A 21,964-nucleotide genomic window follows, 5' to 3' on the forward strand; every position below is an offset into this window, starting at 1 on the left:
GAATCCCAAGCCTGAGTCCAAAGGTCCATCCCCAAACCAAGAGCATCGGCATCTGGGGAGAAGAAGGTAGATGTTCTGGCTCAGGAAGAGCAAGGAGATGCACCTTACCAGGCCTTGCTTCAAAGTGGTAATTAATAAAATCCCATTTCTTTTAGTATGAGCATCTGTCCTTTCTATCTCAAAATCCTCTTTTATGACTATTCTAATTAATTTAATAACTTCAAGCGATTGTCAGTTCTTGGTTATTATTACTTCAGAAAGAAAATTGGGCAATAACTTGTTCACTGGAAAGCCCCGTTCTCAGCTGGCATTACTCACTTGCTATCACAGGTACTAAGTTTCTTTGTGAACCTTAGTTTTCTCTTTCTTCTCCTGACTTTTTTTGCCTTTTTTTTCCTTCCTGTTATGGTTTGAAATATCCCTAAAAGCCATTTGCAAAAGACTTGGTCCCTGGAGGGTGGTGTTGTGGGAAGGGATGGAAATTTCATAACGCAGAACAAGTTACAGAAGATTCGATAACTGGGACTGTTTGTGTGTGTGTGTGTGTGTGTGTTAGTGTGTGTGCGTGTTTATGTGTACTATAATGTATATGTCTTTATGTATATATGGTAGCCAGAGATTAACATTGAGTGCCTGCCTTTAACAACTTATGCCTTACTTTTTAAATTTGTATTATTATTGTATGTAATCTGTGCATGTATGTATGTCATGTGGGGAAAGGCATGGGCCACAGTGCATATGTAGACACCAGAGGACAACACTGTGGAGTCAGTTCACTCTGTCCAACTTCATGTGGATTTGAAGGATCAAACTCAGGTTTTGTCAGGTGTGTGGCCAGTGCTTTACCCACTGAGCCATCTCTCAAACATGCCACCTTAATTTTGAGACAGAGTATCTCAGTGAGCCCAGAGGTCACTGTTGGTTAGATGGCCTGGCCAGAGAGCTTTAAGGATCTGACTGTCTCTGTCTCTGTCCACATGCCCCAGTTCTAGGGGGCAGATGCAAACCACCATCCTGGGCTTTGGGACATGTTCCGTGAACCATCTATTGGAACCCTGACTTTCCTTTTCTATCTCCATCATTTCTAACACCCTACCCCTTACTGCCTTCTTGCACCATGAAGTCAGCACACTCAAATGATGCTTCCAAGTTGTATGGATGGAAAACTCTGAAATTATGAGACGAAATAAATCTCACCTCCTTTACACTAGTTCACCATATTGCCATAGAGGTGAAATACACTCCTTTTCTTTGTCTTAATCTCAAGCATTTATATATCACATACCATCCAATGCATACAACCAACTGTCCCATTGACCTGGGTATCAATAATGGGTTATCATTCCTGGCTTCCTTTCCCATAAGTCTCTATCCAGAGGCAACAGATGTCTGGTGATAAATGGTCTCAGTCATGGTATGGTTTCTTCAGTTCATCAAGATGTTCTAAATAATAGTAAACTAAAAGAAGAAACCTGAGGATTTAATAATGAAATAGCAATTAGATAAACCTAGATCATGGGATATTCTGCAAGACAAATGGTTTTGACCCTTCATAAATGTCAAGGTCATAAAACGCCCAAAATAAAGCAATATAAGCAGACAAATTGTTCTAGACTAAACAATATAAGGCTATAAAAAAAACTAATTCAATGTGTGATATTCAACTGGATCCTAAGACTGGGAAGGAAGTGAGTCACAAATACCTAGCAGTGTGTGCTCTAGGGTACTAGTTGTGTGGGCACTGAGAAATGGGTCAACGTTGACAAGACACAGGGTTGCAGCATGCCTGCTGGGACAAACTCAGTCACATCTGAACTTTGGAAGATACTCTCCATGGAAAGCCTGAAAAAGCACAGGAATTTGTTCTTGAATGACAGGATTGTGTGCCATTTTCCATGGGAGTTACTGAAAGATGAAGGGCGGCGACACTTAGAGAGGCTCCACATGAAAAGGAACACCCTAACAACTCGGGTACCATCATTCAAACAACAGCCTTTGAGTCCCTGAGCCATTAGGTCCCTTGTAAACCTCAGAACCGCCTCAGAAACTGCTCCGAAATTGGGTGTCTGGAGATTCACCTCACCATTGGTTAGCCAAGGGCCAATTACAACTTTTACCACTGGAGGTTTGTGATTTCAAGGATCTGGAGACAGCAGACACTTCTATCACTCATTTGGTAACTTTACCCAAGAAGGTTACCTGTACCTTTCTCTATAATGCTTCACTGAAGACGGCAATAAGCTATGGCGTGTGCCATGCCGTCTACGCCAGCTGCCCAGCTTCAACAAACTATTGCTAGAAACCATGCTGCATTTTTGGCATTTGACGTAGATCAATGTGAAGACCTACAATGCATGAAAATGAAAAACAGCACACGTGACAAGTTCACTATCTTATTTGTAGTATCACTGGGTGCAGGGACTGTGGCGTCCCCTTCAAAATGATATGACAGTCAGGGCCTGTCTCTAGAGTTGACCATATGGAATCTTTAACATGCCTAAGACATGTCTGAAGAATGTGAACTTCCCACCTCTATCATTATCACCAGAATTCTCCGGAGCTGCTGTACTGCCCAGCGGGACACTGCCACTGATGTGGTGAACTCTTGTTTGCTGTCATCTATGCCAAGCTCTTCCCACCCCTTGAGAGAGACATTGATGGCAGGGCACTCTGAGAGGACAACTGTTCATTCTGTGGTTTGCTGCTCTACCATTGTGGTGACAGGGAAATCAGAGGACAGACTGTCAATGTTTTACAATCATTTGAATATGCTTTGTCTCCTTAGAAGATATGCTGAAATTAAACAATCGTGGAACAGTAAGAGTGGAACCTTCATGTTGTCTAGATGTGCGGCCTTCAGGATTAGACTTAGGGAAGGTCTTCAGGTGGGACCCCCATAATTGAATATTGATAGCTGCATAAGAAAACAGGGTGGGGTGGAGATGTATCTCAGTGTTAAAGCATTCGCCCAGCAAACATAAAGCTTTGGAGTTAATTCCCAAGTTGGGTAGAAACCATGAGGGGAAAGCCAGAAGATGCACAGTTTCCCTATCTCTTACAGGTGGTTCCCTGAACATTCCTGGGACTCTTATCCGTGAGAAGCCATTCCAGCCTGGAACAGAAAGACAAACCAAACAATCCCTTTCTTTTTCAATACTTACCCAGTCTCTGCTACTATGCAACAGAGCATTTGTAAGACGGCCGTCATTTCCACTCTATGTAGACTGAAGCTGCATCCAGGAGGACAGGAAACAGACCACACCTGTGACTGACTCTGATCCTGAGGGATGCTCTTCTCAGTCACCTGCCATCCCTCAGGCCAGCAAACCCTCTCAGCAAAACCTCTTATAAATGGTGTGTGAACTATATAGATTCTAATTGAATGCAGGCCGTAAGATAAAACTTTGCCTCTTTGGAGCAGCTCTGGCTAAGTACACAGTACTCAGGACCTTTCTACAGATGTGCACAAGCTGGACAACCAATTGCTTCCACGGCCTCACCATTTTTATTTCCACCCCCACCCCTATCTGATTTCTTGTGAAAAATTGTCCAACTCCTGGGCAACAGGACTAAACACTGGGGTCAGGAGTGAAGAGGAAAAAAGAATCGCAAATGGCTGCTTCTAGCCATGCCAACTGTAGAACAGACCTCCTCTTGTCATGAATATAGCCCATTTAATACGCTCCATAAGTACTGCACACTTACATCACATTTCACACGGAGCAGTAGGGGTCCAGAGGCTCTTAGGAAAAGAAATAAAAGCTTCCCTGAATGTTTAATGTTCTGCTGAAGCATTTTGATTATTTTATCCCCTCCTCTAGAATTAAGAACATGGTTTGCACCCATTAGACTCTCTTGTATGCTCAATAAAACTTTTTAAATCTTTGATAAGTTCTGCAATGGCTGGGCGATGGTGGCGCACGCCTTTAATCCCAGCACTCGGGAGGCAGAGGCAGGCAGATCTCTGTGAGTTCAAGACCAGCCTGATCTACAGAGCTAGTTCCAGGACAGGCTCCAAAGCCACAGAGAAACCCTGTCTCGAAAAACCAAAAAAAAAAAAAAAAATGTTCTGCACTGTTTATCAAAATAATAATTTTCTTGTTTTAATACATATACACGTTTCTTATTCCTTAATTATGTTTCCCAAACAAGAAACTAAAAGCCTTTTCTTTGTTCTTACCTATAATTGTTACTTATGTTACATTTATTTTCAAGTAATCGGTGTTTGGTTTTGTTACTTGTTTATTTGTAGAGGCAGGGATTCTTGAGTTGTAACCTCAGTTTGTCTTGCTATTGATCCCTCAGCCTCAGTTCACTGTGCTGTGATTAGAGTGGCAAACCATCTATGTCATATTCCTATCAATATTGTTGAAACCTCATCTATGGCATGTTTCAAGTAAAATACATAAATAAATAAGCAATTCTCTATCACACTATCCCTCCTTTCTTTAGAATTACAGAGACCAACAGTGAAGAACAGCCCTCCATGCCATCATCGTATCTTCCTTCTGTGCCAAACATAACATTGGTTAATAGTCCCTGCCACATCTCCTTGGGAAAGTCTGTACTGGGCCACTATCAGGTTCAGTTCAAGTAGATGTTAGTTTCCCAAAATTTCAATTTTCAATTGAAGGCTGTTTTGTTTTGAATCACTGACAACCAACTCGATCAGTCTTTTAGAGTAACAGTCTCATGTTGGTTTCAAGAACATAACTGACAAGACTCAAGGCTGTGTTTGTGCAGTTTTCCGGATGGTCTTTTTGAGTATACGTGCTCCCTGGAAGACACCTGCAGTCTGCTCACCTTCCACCACATGGGACCTGTCCCTTCACATCCTGCTATACTTTATAACAGAATCACCTTTATATGAAGTCTATGTGTGTATGTGCACCTGTGCATGTGTGTTTGCACATATGTACACACGGATGTGGAGGCCTGAGGTTTCAATGGGATGTCTTCCTCAATAATGCTCTACCTCTTTTCAGTAATGTCTCTCACTGAACCTGGAGCTCACGGCTGTGACTACACTGGCTAGCCAGCACGCCCAGAGATCCTCCTGTCTCTACCTCCCAGCACTGAGATTCTAGAGGTGACATGGCACCCAACATTTTTATGTGAGTGGTGGGGATCCAAACTCAGGTCCTCAAGCTTTCTCGAGGCGAGCATTTTACTGAGCGAGCCATCTCCCCAGCCCACTGGCACTCTCGTGTGTTTCCAGTTTTGTCATTGTGGTTGGTATCAATGTCAACTTGCCACAAATCCGAGGCATCTGAGTAGGAAGCCTCGCTGGAAGATTTCCTTAAGACCCACCTGATTGTCAGCAGAACCTTCTGGAAGCAATCCACAAAGGAAGGGGCAACAAATGATTCTTTGCCTTTGGTTCACCTGACTTCCTTCTTGGTGGGTTGACTTCAGTTGCTGCTGCTTCCTTCACTAATACCGAAACCAATATTGCCAGACTGTCTGTGTGGACTAAGAACCAGCAAATCCCCAGGAACCTCCCAGGTTCTAGGTCCCAGACTGGGACTACAGAGGCCCCAGCCTTGTGGACTGAGCGACTGCTGGGTGGCTGGCCTCTCCTGGGGAAATCCAGCTGCTTCAGGACCACTGCTCCCACAGCTGAGTCCCTGGGCCTCAGGGCTGGGCACCTACACAGTCCTCGGCTTCTTGGGTGTGATTCAGCTGCTGTTACTGTTTTAAGGTAACCTAACCTAAGAAATTCTTTGTATATTAAATACAAATATATATCCACCCCATAATTCCTGTTCTCTGGAGAAACCTGACTAATACAGTCACACAATAAAAAGACACACAGTGGTTTAGTTAATCACTTTTATTGCTTTATCAAGGGCATTATTCCACAAAACTGTCCTTTTTCCCTTACTTTGAGTGGACTCATCAAAGGAGTTTATTCTGTGTGTTTGAAAAATAACTGAGTTAATTTCAAAGACTCTTGGAATACACTCAGCCTCAAAACCATTAATATCCTGTCAACTACAATGTCAGTCTTAAGTCTGCCAATCAGCTCAATCACTGCTAAAAAACTTAAGTTCATGGTAGTAAAATTTTGAATATTCATAACAGCCCATGTAGGTTGGTTGTAGAATTTCTCCTCGTGCTCTCGACTGGATGATGTGGTTCACATTTTGCACACTAAGTGATACGGAGGGCACACTTATGGCCTGATAATCAGATGTGCTAGGAGCATTCATCACTGTCCATTCCTGACTCATTTCAGGAGCCTCAGAGGCACAGACTGAAGAAACCAAGGAGTAGAAAGGAGCAAGGGAGGACAGACAAGAAGACAAATACAGGTCTCTCTCTTGTTCAGGCCCGAGATGCTCTGATGGCCTCACCTCTGACTGGTTATAATTAAGCTGTTCGGCCCAATGCGTTGAGAGGATAAAATCTTAGAGTCACCTCTACTCCTGCTCGCACTGTGGCCCCTTGCCCATCTCCCCAGTAAACCCTACCTCCAGCCACACTAAGGTTTTAAGTTAATGTGGGAGAGCCTGGAAGACCCATGGATCCACAGTTTCAGGTAGAGAAGTCACTAGGACATAAAAGCTCACTCTGGTGTGCTGTACCCAGCCAGTCTCACATCCTGGAACACAGGAATGGGCAGGTCTGCTCTGGGAAGACTGATTGGTTTCTCTTCTTTTCTTTTCCTTATTGATCTTCTGTGAATGAGTAATTGGGGTTCAGATCTACAGACTTGGTCATTTCTATGTCCTCTTTCTTGGTCAAGTACCAAGATTCATGTTCCAAGATTCAGGACAAGGTAATGGAGAGGCAACAAAACATCCTCTTTGGGTTTCAGGTCTGAACTGTACTCACCCATCAAGCAGGAAGGTTTATTAGGGTTTGTCACCTATCATGGGACCAGGTCAGTGTTCATTATGTCATTTGAAGCTGTGCACAAAACTATCAGAAATCCTATAGGGGTAACCACGAATATTCTGGGAATTCAGTAGCTATTTGTTTGGGTTTGTTTTTTATTAGTGTGAGTGTGTGTGTGTGTGTGTGTGTGTGTGTGTGTGTGTGTGTGTGTGTGTAAAAGAGACGGTACAGGGGATATGGATATGTGTAAAGACATTGGATTCCCTAGAGCTGGAGTTACAGTCTGTCAAACATGGGTACTGAGAACTGAACTTCCTCTACAAGCTCTCTCATTACTGAGCCATCTTTGTAGCCTCCTAGTCCCTGGGTTTAGTACCAACATAAAATCACAAAGCCTTTCCGGGAACCCTTCCTCTTCTTTCTCTCATGCCCTACATCATTACATTGCCTGACACCATGCCGATTTCACAGCAGTCAATAAATCCATACTAAATAACAAACAAGAACAAGGGGGCATCTCCCAAAAACTATCAATCTGTCTTAGAGGACAAATTTTAGTAAGAGTCTTCACAAATGGCTACAGATGACGGCATTTATATAAAAATATAAAGTGTGAACATTTGCTTATCTAATTATCACAACTGTTATACAGGGTTAGCTAGTACAGCAGGTGTATGTCAGAATAGGTAGAAAGACCAAATAATGTGAACAAGATAATAAAGGTAATACATTGCAGAGTGTCAACTCAGGCTATATTTTCTTACTCTAGTGTCATAATGCATAATTTCATATCCCCTGAGTTTTTTCAATACTTTTGATAATATAATTTATTATTATACTATAGGTATTATACCATATAGTATATATTTATTGTATTATATAGTGTATATATATGTTGATAATACAATATGCGATAAAGATACTCACTAATAATAAAAATTTTAAAAACAAAAAAATTTAAAGAACCATAAGAATGTTTTATAAAAATATTCAAGATGGCAAAGTTTTCTGTAACATAAACTAATCACCACTGTTCTTTGAACCTCCACACTAAATACTTGGATGATTCCAAGATGCATTACTTGGGCAGAATTGTGCCCATCCTGCTCTAGGGTAATCAACTTACTCTACACTGGTGCTACGGACAATATGTTAAATTTTAATGTCAAACATTAGGCATTTGCCAAGTGTGGTGGTGCACATCTTTAACCCAGCACTTGGGAGGCAGAGGGAAGCAGATCTCTGTAATTTGAAGCCAGCCAAATCTACAAAGAGAGTTCTAGGCCATTCAGGGATATATAGTAAGGCCCTGTTTTGTTTTGTTTTTTAATGAATAAACACCATCTATAGAGAGAGGCAGGGCCTTCGGGAAGTAAGTAGGGAATGAGTGGACCAGTGCTGTCATAGAATAAACCTCAGAGAACTCACTCACCTAGTGTCACCTGAGTCACAGCAAGAGGACAGCTGTCTGTGAATCAAGACATCCCTGACTAGACACCAAATGGACCGCCACCTGCAATTTCCCAGCCTCCAAAATCATAAGAAGTAAATCTGTGTTATTTGTAAGACACCAAGCCTGTGGTATTCTATAAAACAACCAAAAGCGATTAAGACAGAACTTGGTATCGGAAGCGGGGTACTGCTGTACAAGGACCCCAAGTGAGTTAAGTCTTAGAACTGGGGAAAGGGAAAACTAGAAGAGATCCCGATTGTATTTAGCAGAAACTGTACCATAATGCCTTTGAAAACTACCTAACATCACTGAGGTTTTTCCAAGTTCAGGTCTGTCCTACCCTGTATTCTGTAGACACTGAGATGGCTTTCCTATGTGTAACACATAATGGACGACTGGAAAAATGACAACTCGTTTTCACTTGTTCTTCTGAGCAACATACTATGCATCCAGTTACTAAGGATAATAATGGCCCTGACAGATATTCTAACTACTAGAAGTCAGTCCTTAAGGCAACAAGAATTTAGGTTTTGAAACTTTAGATTTGTTACATGACCAAAGTCAAAGTTGTCTCCACTTTCAGGAGCAGAAATGAAGGCAACTGGCAAAGACTAGAAATCATCTTCATAAAAATTCTGGTAGGTGGGGGCTGGAGAGATGGCTCAGAGGTTAAGAGCATTGCCTGCTCTTCCAAAGGTCCTGAGTTCAATTCCCAGCAACCACATGGTGGCTCACAACCATCTGTAATGGGGTCTGGTGCCCTCTTCTGGCCTTCAGGCATACACACAGACAGAATATTGTATACATAATAAATAAATAAATATTTTAAAAAAAATTCTGGTAGGTTTTCTGTCCACTTCACTATACTGCTTTGAAGCTTTGTCCTTGTGAACAATCTAAGTAAAATACACTGAGGCACTGATGTGACTATTGCATAGCGTTTATTGCGACCCCTTGCAGCAGCTCACAGAAGTGTCATATGATAGCACAAACACAGGCCAAGTACACTTAGGCATTCAGAGGGCAGCTCTTATTTATAGCAGAGCCCTGCTATATTAGGATACATTTCTCAAACAATTGTCTGAAGCAAGAAGGCATCTTATTAAGAAAAACCTAAAGATAGAAGAAGCATATGCTAAGTATCAAAAATTAGTCTCAAAGCATTTAAGTCTCAAATCTGTATGTAAGAGTCCTATAGTACCACATTTATTTTCATTGAAATGTACTCCATTAAAAATATTTTTATTAATTCTTTGAGAAATTCAAACAATGTGTTTTGATAATATTTACTCACAAGTCCTGCCCTATATTTTCCCAAATACACCTGACCTCCTATGTCCCACAATGTCATTTCCTTTTTTTTTTTTAATAGCCCAGAGAATACAATTAGTGCTTTCCAAAGGAGAATTTGGCCACTGGCAGTGCTCCTATGAGCCAGTGTATGGCCCCTCACCCATGCACATATGAACAGAACTGACTAAATTTCGTGTGTTCTAATGTATTTTTAAAAGACAAAGTTGGGAGGAGTAGAAATTGCAGGGACACTGGGAAAGGTGGAGGGAGAATCATTTTCATCACACACGCATCATATTTGAAGTTCTCACAATGTTAATAACCACCTGAAATATTGAAATTTAAGACACACATGAAGTACTCAGCTTTGTTTTAGACATTTATGGAGAGAAGGTAAAGCTACTACATTATTTTGTCAAAGGCATAAATCATTTTGTAGACCATTTCTGAGGATTCAGAAGAATTCCACTTCATTCAGTACGCACTTTAAAGCCTGACCTTACACCAACAACCCCCTTTCAGACCTCGCTGCTTTGACATTATTACATAAAATGGTAGAAAATCCCTTTCCGTCCTAATACTGTGTAAAATACATATGCTCCGTTCTCCAAAGAATAAACTTCTCTTGAAAAACACACATCTAAGCCAGTTTATTCCCACATTAGTAAAAGCGCCTATAAAATTAAACATCTTAAATTTTCTTGAGGAATTAAAAAATGTTACAACCTCAAAGATAAGTTCAATCCCTTCTTAAGGTACAAAACCCAAGGCCCGGGGAGGTTAAGAGACTTGCCTAAAATCATGTTGAATTAACGACAGATGTAGAGTTGAGGAGAATCTCTCCACAGACAGGTTCTTCCACCAGCAAGGTGATCCTACTACTCATCAAGAATGTGCTGTTTGGGGCTGGAGAGATGGCTCAGCAGTTAAAAGTACTGCCTGCTCTTCCAAAGGTCCTGAGTTCAATTCCCAGCAACCACATGGTGGCTCACAACCATCTGTAATGAGATCTGGTGCCCTCGTCTGACCCGCAGGCATAAAACTGTGTATATATAATAAATAAACATTAAAAAAAGACTATGCTGCTTTTTATCCTCATTTCTTACAGGCTGGCAGTCACAGCTTGAGAGCAATGGTGTATGTATTTCCACAGTTAAGAACACAGACGTCAACACAACAGTTACCAGCAGGCTTTTAAGTAAACCAGCACTCTCCTTACCATCTAATGGATTGAATGCCAGTGTTATTTCTCTTTGTTTTCAGAGAGCACCAGTAGGTAACCAGACAATATGGCTGAACCTTCTCTGACCGCATTAGAAACCAGCAATGCTCAACAGCAGACGGCCTGCCTACGATGATAGGATGAATACACCATGCTAATGACAATCAGATTCACCCTAGAGGAGAGCCCAGGGCATTCACTTCCACCACCCGGACCAAAACAAATGGCTCTTTGCCGTGAACCGGACATCTCTTCCTCTCCCGCTCCACGATATAAGAAACAATTAGTGACATCTCACAGATAGAAAAACTAGGAGGAGACACATCTTTAGAGAAAATTGCACTTCAGAGGGAAATCAGAGGAGGCCACAGGTGAAGAGAATATAGATAGACTGGTTGAAAGGACATCAAAGTGGGCACGAGACAGCCCAAGGCCAAGTTCTCAGCACAAAGGGGATTTACTTTACCCAGAGAGATAAAGGACAGGAAATAAGAGACAAGGACAGGAGACAGAGGACCACAGGATGAGAGGGAAGGGACATTTGCCACAGTGGGACAGACTGCCTCTCGACAGAGAGGAGACCCACAGATAAATGGCAGTTTATAAAGAAAAAGGGAGACACCTATGTTAGAACGAAATGTTTAACTTTGGCTGAGCATGTTAATTAGGGCAGCCGAAAGGAGGCTTTTGATTGTTGGACTTTAAAACTTTGATAGCTGGGCCTCGGTGGTCATCCTCAGGGGCAAGAAGTGGCCGAATAAGGGCAGAGACCTTGGCGGAACCTAAGAGTTTAGCAAGACGGAGGGAACAGGGGAAGGGCAAGGCCTGCCATGTGTGCCATGTGTGCCATGCTCGGGCCAACTAGAGCCCCTTTGCTAGTGAGGTGGCTTGGGGGTGCAAGACGAAGGAAGATGTGTCCTTTGGACTGGGAGGACAGACATGCCTGACACAGCTTTTCTTACTCCCATCCCTGAGAACAGATGGAATCTCTCGTTGCCAAGTTCTAATGCGCTTCATTCATTCTCCGCACCAAGAAACCGGGATTGCCAAACACCAACGAGCTGCTGACAGGGAGGTGAGGATCACCCTTCCACAGCTAGATCTGCAGCCAGGAGAGCACTTGACCTTGGGTCAGTCTCCACAGAAGACAGGGAGCACATGGGTCCAAACGCAGACACCGAAGGCAGCCAATGTCCACTCAAAAAAGTCTAATTGTTTTTTTAGTATAAAAATATAGAGGCAACCTCTAAAAGTAATTCACAGCTATTATTTGACAGGGCTCTTTGTGAGAACAGCTACAATTAATTCTTTTTCTAAAGGATACTCAATGGAATAGCTACTATCTCCAAATATTAAGGCATCCAAGAAAATTAGTCTAATTCTGTCATTCTAGTACCCTGTAAAACTAGTCCTTGAAGACCAGGGCCCAAAACTCTTCTGACGAAAAGTTTTGATTCCTATCCACCAGCCACCTTAGGGCCTGGGCTTCTCTCTTAGACTGCTGAAAGCTGGGGAGCCACAGCTCTCTCAACGATCTCCCACGCAGGGCCGGAGCGGCTGGGGATGAGAAGGCGAACAGGCTAGGCTCTGGGCAACTCAGGTGGCTAACGTCTGCCCTCCATTGTCTGGGTGGTAAGCCCTGCATTGAGAGAAGGAGAAAAGGAATTTAAAACATACAGTAAAGAAATGCAGTCCCCATATTCCTGCCACCAATAGGGGGACACAGCACACTTTCCATAAAGCAAAGACTTTCCCTCCAGCCTCCGCAGTATATGGTTGAAGTGTCCATGGAGAAAGTACGACATTTATTGAGACTATTCCATGCATTGGACACTACCAGGTCCTAGCTGAGATAGTCTCACTTAATTCTCCTGGCAATCAAATGAAACAAATACAACCGCCATATTTTATAGAGACCGGAAGTGGCATTATAAGTACAGTCCCAAAACAATGTATCAGCACACCTACGATGGATCCCAGTTCTTCCCAGAGTCCTCTCCTGCTTGTTGACTTATTTAAATGCTTTTCTCCTGTAGGTCAATGCCCATATCCTCCTCTGCACAGGAAAGCTTTTTAGTGTGATTAATATAGTTCTTGATATTTTGATTTAATGTTACTTTTCTATTGCTGTAACAAAACCCCATGATAAAGGCTACTTATAGAAAAAGAAGTGTTTAATTGGGTTTATAGTTCCAGAGGGCTAGAGTCTTTGATTGTAAAGACGCAGCAAGAGGAACAGCTGAACGCTCACATCCTCACCTAAAAGTAGGGGGCAGAGAGGACACACTGGGAATGGTGTGATTCTTTTGCTACCTCAAAGCCTACCCCCAGTGACACACCTTCTCCAATAATGTCACGCCTCCTAATTCTTCCCAAATAATTCCACCAACTGGGGACCAAGTAATTATATGCTTTTCCCTCCCGAACATCTCCCCACACAGACATAAAACTTCATGTTCTTTCTGGCTCTTAAAAAAAAAAATCACAAATAGGCACATAGCCTCCTTGCCTATTCTGTAATACACAACCCCAGGATCCCCCAACCCCTCCTGGATCGCCTGCCAAAACAAACAATCCAACCAACAAACAGAAAACCTAAATGGAGTTGAAAGGACTCAGTTATCTTTAAGGGACTGGCCATTGGGAGCTTGACCATGTAACAATGAGTGTATAGACAACATAAATTAGATTGATGTATTTTTTTCCTTTTTATGTTTTTTGGGGGAGAGGGACACAAAGGTGCAAGGGTGATGGGGTGGGGAATCAGAAGCAAGTGTGATTGGGGTGAATTATATGAAATTCCTAAATAATCAATAAAAATATTATGTTGAGCAAGAAACTAAATTGCCTGATTTATGTTAGTCAATGACTTCAGGGCATGCAATCTGCCCTGGAGTGTGGCTGACATACAACTCTGTTAGAGAAAAGTGATTTTCTCTCTTCCTCCAGCTATCAATTCCAAATAGCTGGAGAGATTTAAAAAAAAAAAAAAAAAAAAGTTTCTCTACAGTGAAATATGCCTGATATCTGTAATTCAGTTAGTAGTGATGTACCAATAGTAATTTCTTAGTGTTGATACATGAATAGTGGGTATATAAAATGTTAGCATTAGGAAAGGTTAGGTAAAGGGTTTAAAGGGTTTACAGACAGCAGCTTTTCATTAAAACTCTTCTGTGAATAAAACTCGTTCAAGAGAAACATTGTTAAAGGCAATGGCAAAACACCTTAAAATTTCCAGAAAAACTGATGTTTCCATAGTTTATATTTGGTTAAGCTATATCATACACATTAGAGGATAATGAAGACATCCCACACAGGAAGCCACTGGAGGCTGTGATCAACCAAAATGAGGGAGCAAACCGAGATAACCACAAAGCAGTGTCAACACGAGAAAGGACAGAATTCCTACGAGGCTATGGAAGCTACCGCAGGCTGACATACCACATCGCCACATGCAGTGCGGGAAGCGACAGTGCCCATAGCACAGTTATGAAAGGTGGCTTTGTTTTAAATGTGTATGATTATTTGATGCTTTCACCTATAGGCAGAAGTATCCTTCTCTAAAAATAAGCTATTCAGCATAAAAATAACAGTAATGTATCAGGTTTATAATTATTATAATCCTAATGTATCTCAAATTTAGAAAGCAGAGCAGTAGACCAAACTTAGAAATAGAATAGCAATTTTGATGCTTCCCATGGTTAGGTCAATATTCTTTCTTTTCCTTAAACTGCCCATAGGAAACATAGGTGAAGACACTGGGGTGCCTACTCTGAGGGAGAGAGGGGACAAAGGTGAACAGCTTGTTTTTAACATCTGACATGTCCATCAAGGGAAGTCTGAATTAGTTTACTTGGGAAGGCAAGTCCTCCCCAATCCTCCTTCTCTTAAGTTTGGTTTCTATTAATTAGTTTTGGCACTGTTACTGGCACACCATATCTGTCTCCAGTGAGGTTTGCCCTAACCTTAGTACTTTCCCAGCCCATCTGCTTAGACAAAGAACTAGAGACCAGAAGGGAAGGGAGGGGGGGGCTTTTAACAAAACCAGAGTACAGGGAGGGAGATTGGAGCCTTGGAATAAGGGGCAAAGGCAGACAAAAGGGATGGGGACAGTCACATTGTGTCTCTGAGTCTCAGCTGAGGCTTCTATTAGAGCAGACATGAAAACTGCACTTCTCTCCCCCGGACCAGGTGAGGAAGAAAAGAGTCATCACTGTGTTTCCGGCGGTTTTAAACTTTGTGTCAGTTAAATGCTGTCCGTGGACCCTAAGATTGAAGATGCGTGTGTGAGAGAGGAGACAGCTAACTGAATTTACTAGCTGGGTTCACTGTTAGTTTGTGCCAGCCACGGGGCGAGAAGTGTCAGAAGAGTGCCTCCTGCTTTCAGTTTTTTTTGGTTTTTCGAGACAGGGTTTCTCTGTGGTTTTGGAGCCTGTCCTGGAACTAGCTCTTGTAGACCAGGCTGGTCTCGAACTCACAGAGATCCGCCTGCCTCTACTTTTCAGTTTTGTGTCCCGTTCGAGAACCCACGTTTCTCTTCAGATTTCATTTTTAACTAAACCTTAACACACAGTTTAAAGACCGCTTTCTGACATGTTAACAACTTAACGTTGTAAGTTGCCATTTTGACAATCAGCCGCCTCTCCCAGATCCCTAACTCTTGGCCCACCCCCACAACACTGCACCAAGAATTCTTTACTGAGGCATTTCCGAGCACAGAGACCCAAACTGCAGGCTGTGAAGAAATGCTCAGACTTAGACTCCAAAGTGGGGTTGCTTTGACCACGCATTGTGTTGGGGTACCCCTGGGCAGGAGATATAGAGATTCCACAAAAGGATACCGAAGTGAAAACCAGAAACAGTGGTTCACATTCTCATCAGTGGAAGAACCAGAGGCAGGTAGTTAAGAACTGACCACCAAGGGGCCACTTGGGATGCATACAAAACACCACACACCTGTCCCGACTGATGGAAGATAAACTAAGCTGTCTTTAAAAAGTCATGGAATCAGTGGTACTGGGAATGCGCTGGAGACAAGGACAGTCGGAACCATTAGCCAGCTAGTAACTGTATTGGTCACGTCTGGGAGTCCTCCTCCATCATGACCCTCCACAGATGTTTATATGAGGCCGTCAGCAATAAAAGCATTTTTCTGCCACTCAAGAGAAGGTCTACTGAATGCTGTAGTGTTAAGTTCCATCTGCAGGTAACACCAGAGAGAGGAGAGACATAAATGCACTGTGGCTGCCTAAGGGTTTACCAGGAACCTTTCACGACATGACCTGAAGTGTGTTTGATGAAACGGCTATGGCATTTTTAGAAATAACTAACTTTCCGCACCTCCTTCCAGCTGAGGACTTGAGTAGAAAAACCAGCTGTTTCTAAAATATGGTTTTCAAAGACTGTGCTTCCAAAGAGAATACGTCTCCTAGGCCAAGTGATTCCAAGTCCTACGCTTCTGAACTCTTCCAGTCTGTTAGGAGCTGAACTGCCAAGAGTGAGAATCCCTTCCCAGGAAAAGAAGTGTGAACTGTAGCGTTGGGCACTAGACTGGAAAGGGGTGGCTACCACACAGGTAACGAGGAATCAGCCAACATTTCCCCAAATTCCTAAAGGTCAAGAATGGTCTCCATACAGTGTGGGACAGCTGGGAGCCCCAGTGCAAATAAAGCTCAAATGCGCTCATTGTTCTTCTCTGTGAGCTTCCACGAAACACCAAGGAGGAATAAAAACACAGAGCAGAAAACACAGAGGGTCCCCCTCTTTGGTACAATGTAAGAACGGTGAGCACTCAAGAATCCCAGTTCTTTTCTCATAAGGAAAACCACCTAGTGTCGCTAAGCGAGTCTAAGAAACTCCTTCCACCCTAGATCTTCTTCCGTGGGGAAAACAAAACCAAAAAATCACCTTTCTAATGATTGTGGAAAGTCTAGAAATGATTTTGTGACCAGCAGGCCACAGTGATACTAGAGGTCACCTACTATTGGTGAGGGACATGGAATTCTCCCATCCAAATTGCCCAGAAATACAAAGTATAATCTGTCATGGGAAGGAGAATCATGAAAACCTACACAGCCTTACCCTTAGATTGAGGAAATGAGAGCTGGCCTGAGTTTAGGGCTTCCAAAAAAAAAAAATCCAGCATGCCCCACCATGAGCCTACCGCATCATAATCCACAGCAGCAATTTACTATATGGCAAGAGGGAAAACATTGAAGCCTGTGGCTAATTAAAAGCAAGCAACAATGGTCTAGAAGAGCTGCTCACTGGTGGAGTACTTGTCTAATACATACAAAAGCCAGAGGCTGATCTGTAGCACTGGGGCAGCGGAACAAACACAAAAGCAAAATCCAGCTTCCACTCTTGACTAGACTGACGGAAGCCAGACGGTGACAGAAGCATGTCCACGTTCAAATACAAATGTTAGACAACCTCCATGTCTGTCCTGTTGCTTGCGGCACCAACAATCAGTCAAGGACTGTGGGGCACATGACAAGTAAGACAGTAGCTAAGTAAGCATTATTAAGAGAAAAGGAAATGAATGCAAATAAACCCGGAGATGACTCAGACATTGACAGCCTCACGGAGGGCATTTAAGATGATGGCCAGTAACATGCTAAAAACACAGTGGATACTGGGAAAAGTAGGCGATCACTATGGTGATTTTATTGAGAAATAGAAAATGAGGTGAATGGAAATGTAAGTTTCAGTAGCCACAGGGATGTTCTATGGTTCAATTTTTTAAACAAGTATTTGCTTAGGGAGGGTAGGGGACGCCATAGTGTACACGTGAGTGCCGGAAGACAGCTTGTCGAAGTCACGCCACTCCTTCCCCCACACAGGTACTAAGGACTCTAACTCAGGTCACCAGGCTTGAGGGACCAGCACATTTACCCGCTGAGCCATCTCATCAGCCCATCCATCTCTGATTTTAAAACCACCACGTCAAGAGGGGGAGAGAAGAAAAGCAAAACAAGGACATTCGTGGTTTTTCTGTGGGAACTATGAGGCTACCAACAAGTCTCAGAGCTCTCCCCTCACATCTATCTATAACAAAAAGAACAGAGACATTTCCTGGCAACTCTTGTTACAGTAAACCCTATTAGCCTGAAGTCAGGCTGCTTTGTTTTGTGGAAGTGGAAATAGGAAAGGTTTAAATTCTCCTGCACAGTCAGACCAGAAGTATCCCCCATCTTCATATAGTATTTAGCATTCTGATCCCTCCAACGCCATCCAAACTACATAAAATACTGTTTAGCATTTAAGATGATGGCCAGTAACGTTATCCAAACTACATAAAAGACTATTTAGCATTTAAGAAACATTTTGACCCAGGATACATTCGTTGGATAACTTTTAACAGCGAGTGTCTGATACAGGGAATACTAGTCTGTGCATTCAGTAGATGGTAGATAAAAGTTTGCTCACAGAAACACTAAGGGCTAAATGTTGAGGAGAGAGCTCGGCGAGCGAAAGCACGTGCCTCTGAGACCCGAGTTAGAATCCCCAGAAGCCCCAGAAAGCTATCTGTGTGATAATGTACAACTGCAAACCCAGTGCTGCTGAGGTGAGATGGGGTGCCAAGACAAGGGACTCCCCAGAAACTCACAGGGAGCTAGCCTGGTCTACATAGTGGTACCACATAGCAACGGCCCTGTTTCAGATATGGTGGAAGATGAGAACCAACCCGAGGTTGTCATCTGCCCTCCACACCTAGTCTGTGGCACACACAACCATACTCACACATGTAAATGTATGCACACATACACACACATGCACACCTGCTCTCTCCCTCCCTTTCTCTCTCTCCAAAAACAAAAAAAAAGGAATAAAGCAATTCATTCTCCCCTGGCAAGTATCCAGCTGATGATTTATGGTTATGATGAAGGTGCTCATTTAGTACCAATAGCTGTGTGTATCTTGCCAGGAAATTCTGAAATGAGACTCCGACTCTATTTAATTCTATCTTTCGTTACTGGAGTGTGCACTCTCTGGGTAGTCATTGGAGTCTCTGTTGACAGTGTGTATCCTCAGAACTGTGGCAATTGTCCTAAAAGGTTTCTTCCGATACTGAGGATGGCCCTTTGGAAGATTCTAATAGACTCTGTACTGTAAATATTCATGTTCCCCATCAGAGAATTTTTCCTTCACAGAGCCTGTCAAGGTTTATTTCCATAAGTATCCAATGCTGTCTGTTCAAACTGCAAGCACATGACAAAGGCAATGTCTTTTATTGACGGCTATTATCTAAGTCAGTCAGTCCAAGATGGGGGAGCTGCCTAATAATATTTTTACAGCATTATTTTTCTGTAAATAAAATAGAGATGTCCAAATAAAACAGCATTGACTGGACACATAGTTTAATTCCATTCTCTCCTGAATACCCACAAGATGAAAAATAATAGTATTTTGTGTTATGGTATGGATTCATAAAGAAAAACAAAAACGATGAAGAAAAGAATAGCCAAATTTTGGAAATCGTGAAGTCATTAATAGATGGGTGGCAAATGATTTCGCTGAGCAGAGAAAGCCCAATTCCAACACGCCGCCGCAGTACAAGGAGACATTCTGGAAGGTGGTGAGAGATGGGATCCCTGGGCATTACAGCCCCTTGTGGTTTGAGTAAGAGGCGACACGCGCCATTCCCAGAGAAAACAGGTCCGCTCCGAGAGCCTAAAGAGCAGACTTATTTTGTTAATAACGAGTCACAGCGGACTTTCTTTCTTTTCCTTGTGGACGGGAGGGAGAGGTATGTGCATGCTGACGCGAGAGAACGACCCTGCGAGTCAGTTCTCTCCTTCCATCACGAGTCAGTTCTCTCCTTCCATCACGTGGTTTCTGGGGATCCGACTCAGGTTGTCGGCCTTGGCACCAAGCACCCTTAATTACTGAGCCATCTCACTGCCTACCAATGAGGCTTTAGATCCCAAAGGTTAAGGGAGAGTAGGCTTAGATGAGGGTAGGGACACTGAATTCCAGCAGATAGTTTACTATAATTTACACATGATAATCTCCCCTAAAGGGCTCATGTATTAAAACCTCGGTCCTCCCCTGATGGCGCCGTTCTAGGAGGCTCTGAGACTTTAAGATACCGGATATAACTGGGTGAAGTAGGTCACTGGGGCCCCTCAGGGAGTCCCTCTCCCTCTCCTTCCACCCCGCCTTTCTTCCACTTCCATTCTGCCCTGAGGTAACTGGCCCCATTCTTGCTGCCACGGTGTTCTCCCATCAGCACTCCAAGAACAAGCTCAAGGACGGAGAACTGACATTTCTAAACCCAAGAGCTAAAGGAACCCTTTGCCCTACGCTGTCTGCACTGGGGATCTGCCACAGTGATTTGACTGCCACACATCTCAGGGACCTGAAGAGCTCAAATCGCTCTTGCTGCGGTTGAGGAGGGCTGTGACCAAGCGCATACCTCATCTCCCTCTGTGGGACTCTCCTTTCCTATCTTCAAAGTTAATGACCGACCGAAGTCACGGAAGTCCTCATAGCCATATCCCAGCCCAACACAAAAGAGGGCCTTCTGGGGTGCCCTCTTTTTAGTCAACGGAAGACAGGTTCTGTCCCCTTCCTACCCTGAAGAAATGGTCCTGAGACGCAGGGTATGCGTCACAGTGGAAAGGTACAAAAATTAGCCGATGAAGCTCACAGAAAAGACCTCGGTCCTGTCCCATCCTGTCTGGTCCCCTCCCTTCACGGCTTCCTTCCCCTCTTCCCCTCCTCCTCTCTGGGGTTGTACTCCCTAATAAAACCGCAGTCCTTAAGACTCAGCTTCCAGTCTTGCTTTTTGTGAAGAATGGTGAAGTGGTCCCACAGAGCATGTTCTCCCTGATGACAGCATGCTCCACAGCTGTGATCAAGGGTCTCCCGTGTTAACAAGGGGAGCGCCCAGCTGTCACCAGCTCTGAGAAGAGTCAGCCTGAATGAACCACGAGAATCCTCTAGCAGAGCTGAGCAGGCCGTGCTGGCAAGAGCTAGGGAAGCCATGTGGAGCCCATCATGAGGTGTGTGGGCTGAGGTGGAAGGTACAAAGACCAGCTTTCACAAGACCTGGAGGGACACACTCATGAAACTCAATGCTGTCACAAGAATAACTGAAGCTGTTCCTAGTGACATGTTGAGTGGCTCCGTGAACTTGGCTGTGCTGACAACCTGCTGTAAATAGAGACGTCAGGGCTTCCTTGGCGGAACACCGAGCAAGGTGGTCCAAAAGCTCTGGGAACTGGGAAAGCTAGGATCGGTCTTTACTATGTGATTATGATCCCTGTGGCAGAGGACATTCCCCGTAAGACATCAATATGGAACGCACTAGCAAGAGGACCGACTATATAAATGTGTGTGTGTGTAATTGTACATAGGACCCAAAATGTTGCATTTAAATAATAGTAATACATGACGTTTTGCGATTCTAATTACATCTCTCCCTTTTCTTTCCTCCCTCCAAACCTTCCTAGAGTCTCCTCCCTGCTCTCCTTCCCATTCATGGTCTCCTTCTTCACAATTGTCATCGCATATTTTTATGTATATACATATATGTTCTTAACTATAACCTGTTCAGTCTATGCAATGTTACTTGTCTGCAGGTCTTCAGGGCTGATTATTTGGCACTGGACAATCAATTGGTGTGTTCTTCCCTAGAGAATTCTCCTGGGCTCCCAGCATTCCTTGGTTGCCTATAGTTATTTGTGTAGGGCTGATACAAGATTAGGGAGCCCAGTGCCAATGGATACACACACACACAAAAAAATACTCCCTCACCTAAGGCTCAGGGAACATTGCAGAAGAGGGGATGGAAAGATGCCAGAGTCAGATGATCAAGGAGTTTGCTTTGAGATTGTGTTCCCTACTAATATCAGAAGCTACCTCAGAAAGTCTCACCAAGATGATCACCCAAAGGTGAGCTGACCAAAGATGACACTGAACGACATGCCAACTGGACAAGAAAAGGCCTCTGAGACCTCAACCCTACATTATATATTTCTTAAAACTTTATTATTATTTATTATACCTGTTTCTCTGTTATATTTAGGCATTTTATATAAATATATACGATACATAGAATATAATTCCCCCATATCACTCCCCTCCCCCCTAAGCCCTCCCACTTCCATTAATTCCTTTTGTTTCCTTAGTCGGTTTTGTTTTTTTAAGTT

The 21,964-nt window shown here is 43.2% G+C and overlaps 1 protein-coding gene across 1 annotated transcript in view; it reads right to left on the reverse strand.

Annotated features, from left to right (window-relative positions):
* Nucleotides 1-10,174: 10,174 nt before the first annotated feature.
* Nucleotides 10,175-21,964, reverse strand: part of Fut10 (fucosyltransferase 10) — a 59,567-nt gene continuing 47,777 nt past the window's right edge. The window contains exon 5 of the mRNA XM_057752716.1: nucleotides 10,175-12,447. Within this exon, the coding sequence (XP_057608699.1) occupies nucleotides 12,214-12,447 (234 nt within the window). The 3' untranslated portion in view covers nucleotides 10,175-12,213. The remainder of the gene's footprint in view (nucleotides 12,448-21,964) is intronic.

The sequence above is a fragment of the Chionomys nivalis genome, chromosome 20 (assembly GCF_950005125.1).
Source record: "Chionomys nivalis chromosome 20, mChiNiv1.1, whole genome shotgun sequence".
Classification (NCBI taxonomy): domain Eukaryota; kingdom Metazoa; phylum Chordata; class Mammalia; order Rodentia; family Cricetidae; genus Chionomys; species Chionomys nivalis.